At 55.8% G+C, this 4,175-nt stretch overlaps 1 protein-coding gene across 1 annotated transcript in view; it reads left to right on the forward strand.

Annotated features, from left to right (window-relative positions):
- Window positions 1–3,343, forward strand: part of MYLK3 (myosin light chain kinase 3) — a gene marked incomplete at its 5' end in the record, with an annotated part of 15,943 nt that extends 12,600 nt beyond the window's left edge. The window contains 3 exons of the mRNA XM_014528412.1: window positions 968–1,205; window positions 1,285–1,417; window positions 2,708–3,343. Coding sequence (XP_014383898.1) covers window positions 968–1,205; window positions 1,285–1,417; window positions 2,708–2,767 — 431 coding nt within the window. The remainder of the gene's footprint in view (window positions 1–967; window positions 1,206–1,284; window positions 1,418–2,707) is intronic.
- Between the last annotated feature and the right edge of the window lie 832 nt (window positions 3,344–4,175).

Raw genomic sequence — 4,175 nt, forward strand, 5'->3', positions numbered from 1 at the left:
GTGCAGTGAGGGGTGGGCGGGGCGGGACCCTGGGCTGTACCGCTGACCCGCCCCTCCCCGGTGCTCCCAGGCAGGGACGCTGGGCTGGGAGATGGGCCCAGACTACACAGCCTCCTCTGGGACGTCCCCCGCCCTTTCCTGGCCCAGGAAGCCATGCTTTGCCCCGGCCTTGTCATTATCGCGGGACTGGGACCGTGTCCCCACACCGTGTGCTACGCCAGGCAGGGAAGTTTGAGGCCCCAGGTCGTCCCCTGGGGTGCCCTGCCTCTGCCTTTGCTCCCGAGGCCTGGGGAGTATCTGAACCCCTCTGGCTGCCTCAGAGACACGCTAAGCCCTTTATTTATTTATTTATTTTTATTATTCAGAGAGGAAGGGAGAGGGAGAGAGAGAGAAACATCAATGATGGGAATCATTGATCGGCTGCCTCCTGCATGCCCCCTACTGAGGATGGAGCCCGAAACCTGGGCATGTGCCCTTGACGGGAATCGAACCCGGGACCCTTCAGTCTGCAGGCTGATGCTCTATCCGCTGAGCAAAACTGGCTAGGGCTATTTATTCTTTTCAAATATGTTTTTATTCATTTTTAGAGAGAGAGGAAGGGGGAGGGATAGAGAGAGAGAAACATCATCGTTGGCTGCCTCCTGCACGCCCCCCACTGGGCATGTGCCTGACCGGGAATCCAACCGGTGACCTGGTTCCTGGTCAGTGTTCAGCCCTGAGCCCCCGGCCGGGCCTGAGAGATGCTGAGCTGCTTCAATTAAACCAAACGCACCCCGTAAGTGGGCGCATCGGGTGGGCCCGGCTTACTCCCCACTTCAGGGTGAGGGACCAGGTGAGCTGCGCATGTGTTCGCACACGCCCGCTGCCCCCATGGCCCAGCCCTCCCTCCGCGCCCCGACCTCCCCTCCGAGCCGGAGCCGGGCGATTTCTCTGTGGCGCCTCTCGGCTCCGGCTGGTTCTGCGTGAGCCTCGCAGGACCGTCTCTGTCCCGTCGCCGCATGGGCAGGCGTGGCCTCCGCATACGGTCCCCACGGTACCCTCTCTCCTCGCAGACTCAGCGGCCTGTCCCCGTTCCTGGGGGAAACCGACGCCGAGACCATGAACTTCATCGTGAACTGCTGCTGGGACTTCGAGGCGGACACCTTCGAAGGGCTGTCGGAGGATGCCAAGGACTTCGTGTCCCAGCTGCTGGTCAAAGAGAAGAGGTACCTTGATTGCGAGTCACGCGTGCTTAAGGCCTTCTGACCTGACAGCACCCGCTAACCGCCGGCCTTGGTTCCGCAGCTGCAGGATGAGCGCCACCCAGTGCCTGAAACACGCGTGGCTGAGCAATCTGCCTGCCAAGGCGACCCGGTCCCAAGTGCGGCTCCGGTCCCAGCTGCTGCTGCAGAAGTACCTGGCGCAGCGGAAGTGGAAGGTGCCTCTCCTCTCCATCTCTTTCTTTCTTTCTTTTTTTAAAAAAAATATTTTTATTGATTTCAGAGAGAAAGGGAGAGAGGATAGAAACATCAATGATGAGAGAGAATCATTGATCGCTGCCTCCTGCACGCCCCACACTAGGGTTGGAGCCCACAGTCGGGCATGTGCTCTGACCAGGAATGGAACTGTGACCTCCTGGTTCATAGGTCGATGCTCAACCAGTGAGCCACGCCGGTCGGGCTCCGTGTCCAAATTGATTCAAAATAGAAAGATTGTTTAACGAAAACAACAACAACAACCCTCTTATGTCCAAACTGTTCGTTTCGGTGAAGAAATGCCACAGACGCCAGTGACGGGCGTAGAGGTGGCATTTAGTCCGTGTTACGTGGACACTGGAGGTGACAGGATGAGGCCGGAGCACAGTGCTCAGGGACCACGGCAGCTGGGGCCCCAGGTTCCTCCACGTGTCACATGGGGGCGGGAAAGCTCCGCTTCAGAGCTTGGTGGTTTGTTTACAGCAGAGCTTTGGTACCAGGGACGTAAAGTCTGTCTTAGAAACCTCTGCTGTGCAGGAAAGTGTATTTCCAACAGTTTGATACCAACTCAGAGCCTTGTTAAACACACACACACACACACACACACACACACACACACAGCCCGGCCAGCGTGGCTCAGGGGTTGAACGTCGACCTATGAACCAGGAGGTCATGGTGCGATTCCCGGTCAGGGCACAGGCCTGGGTTGTGGGCACATCCCCAGCTCGGGGCATGCAGGAGGCAGCTGATCAATGATTCTCATCATTGATGTTTCTCTCTCTCTCTTTCCCTCTCCCTTCCTCTCTGAAATCAATAAAAATATCATAAAAAGCAAAACAAAAAACAAATAAAACCAGAAAGAAAGCACGTTAGCCGGAGTAGGAGCGACAGTCACGTACTCACACCCGAAACGAGAGATCACGTCTGCTTCCCAGACTGATGTGCTCTGGTATTTCCTGTGACGTTTGCTTTCACTCCAAAAGTTCTGGTCCGAAACCCGATTTGATTTCGTGACCCCCGGTGGGCTCTGTTTTGGGGATAACACGTGATCTCACGTCCTCCTGGCTCCAATTGGCCCCTGGAAGTCATGTGACCGTTCGACTGGACATTTGCTAGAATCTCGTTTTCCCCTTTGGGTGATCAGTTGTAAAGAACCCGAGTCCCTCACTTGCGTTATGTCCTTTTATTGTTCTCCTTAAAACAATGCATCTAAAGCTCTGCTTCTTTCCTCTTCTCTCTCTCCTGGTCTCAAGAAACATTTCCACGCGGTGACTGCGGCCAACAGGTTAAGGAAATTTCCCACTTGCCCCTGACCCTGGACTGGACGCCACCGCCCCTGGGCCGAGCCGTTCCGGAGGCCGCGGGGATGCCCGGAGGCTGTAGATGACCGGCCTCTGGCTCAGACCGATTCCAGGAACTTTGTGAGGGGTTCTGGCCGGGCCTTCCCTGGGGGTGACACGTGGCTGGAAGAAGGCGACGTCAGGACTGTTTCGCTGCCGTGGGAGCCCGCTGGTGTGAAAAGCTGTTTCCTCGTCAGGGGCACCGGCTTTGGGGGGCGCGTGTGGGGAGGAGAGCAGGTGGCGGGTGGGATGCGGAGCGCGCTCTGATTCAGGGACTCGCTCAGGGACCCGGGCCGTGGATCGCCTTGGGCACAGGGAAGTCCTGCTGCTCCGATCCCCGGGGCTGGGCCAGGCTGTATTTATTGTCCCACCGACCCGCGCTGTGTGCCGCCTAGAGTCTAACATGGTTTGACTTGTGCTCCCTTTTGAGAATGGAAACGTGCATCCTTTGTTAGTCTTTGAAATTTTGAAATATACTGACCGTCATGGCTGAAAGAGGACAAGGGTCAACTGGAATGCGCTTAATGTTTTTATTGATTTTAGAGAGAGAAGAAGGAAGTGGAATAGAGAGAGAGTAACATCAATTGGCTGGCCCTAGTCGGTTTGGCTCAGTGGATAGAGCGTCAGCCCTTGGACTGAGGGTCCCGGGTTCGATTCCGGTCAAGGGCATGTACCTTGGTTGCAAGTTCAGTCCCAACCCTGGTCGGGCCGCATGCAGGAGGCAACCAATAGATGTGTTTTTCTCACCTCGATGTTTCTCTGTCTCTCTCTCTCTCTCACTTCCACTCTCTCTAAATATCAGTGGAAAAATATCCTCAGGTGAGGACTAACAATAAAATAAAATAATAATAAAAAGAAACGTCAGTTGGCTGCCTCCTGCATGCCCCCTACAGGGGATTGAGCCCACAGCCCGGGCATGTGTTTTGACCTCTGGGTTCATGGGTCGATGGTCAGTCACGGAGCCACAGGGGTGGGTTAGAATGTGCTTTTAAAGTCTCTACCCACCTCTCCCTCTTCTATTCTGCCCTGTGCTGACCTCTGCTGTCTCCCTCCTGACACCCACCCCTCAGATATGAATCGGAGTCCAGGAAACTGGTGAGTGTGTGGGAGAGGAGAGTGCAGCCGCCTTCCGCTGTGGAGAGAAGCGAAGGCACACGTTTAACCGACTTATGGAATGACAAACAGGAGACGCTGTTAGTCAAAAGCAAAGTCCTTTGCCCTCCTCACTTCTAACCTGCTTCGTGCTGTTCCCACGACCTCTCGGGTCGGCGGTTCCGGTTGGAGGCGTTGCTGTGAGTTGTTAAGTGTCACAGCCTTTGAGGGTTTTTGTCCGGATAGACTTGTTTCTGGCAGAAGACCTGGGCGTGGGGAGGGGCCTGGT

The sequence above is a fragment of the Myotis brandtii genome, unplaced genomic scaffold (genome assembly GCF_000412655.1).
Source record: "Myotis brandtii unplaced genomic scaffold, ASM41265v1 scaffold633, whole genome shotgun sequence".
In the NCBI taxonomy this organism is placed as follows: Eukaryota; Metazoa; Chordata; class Mammalia; order Chiroptera; family Vespertilionidae; genus Myotis; species Myotis brandtii.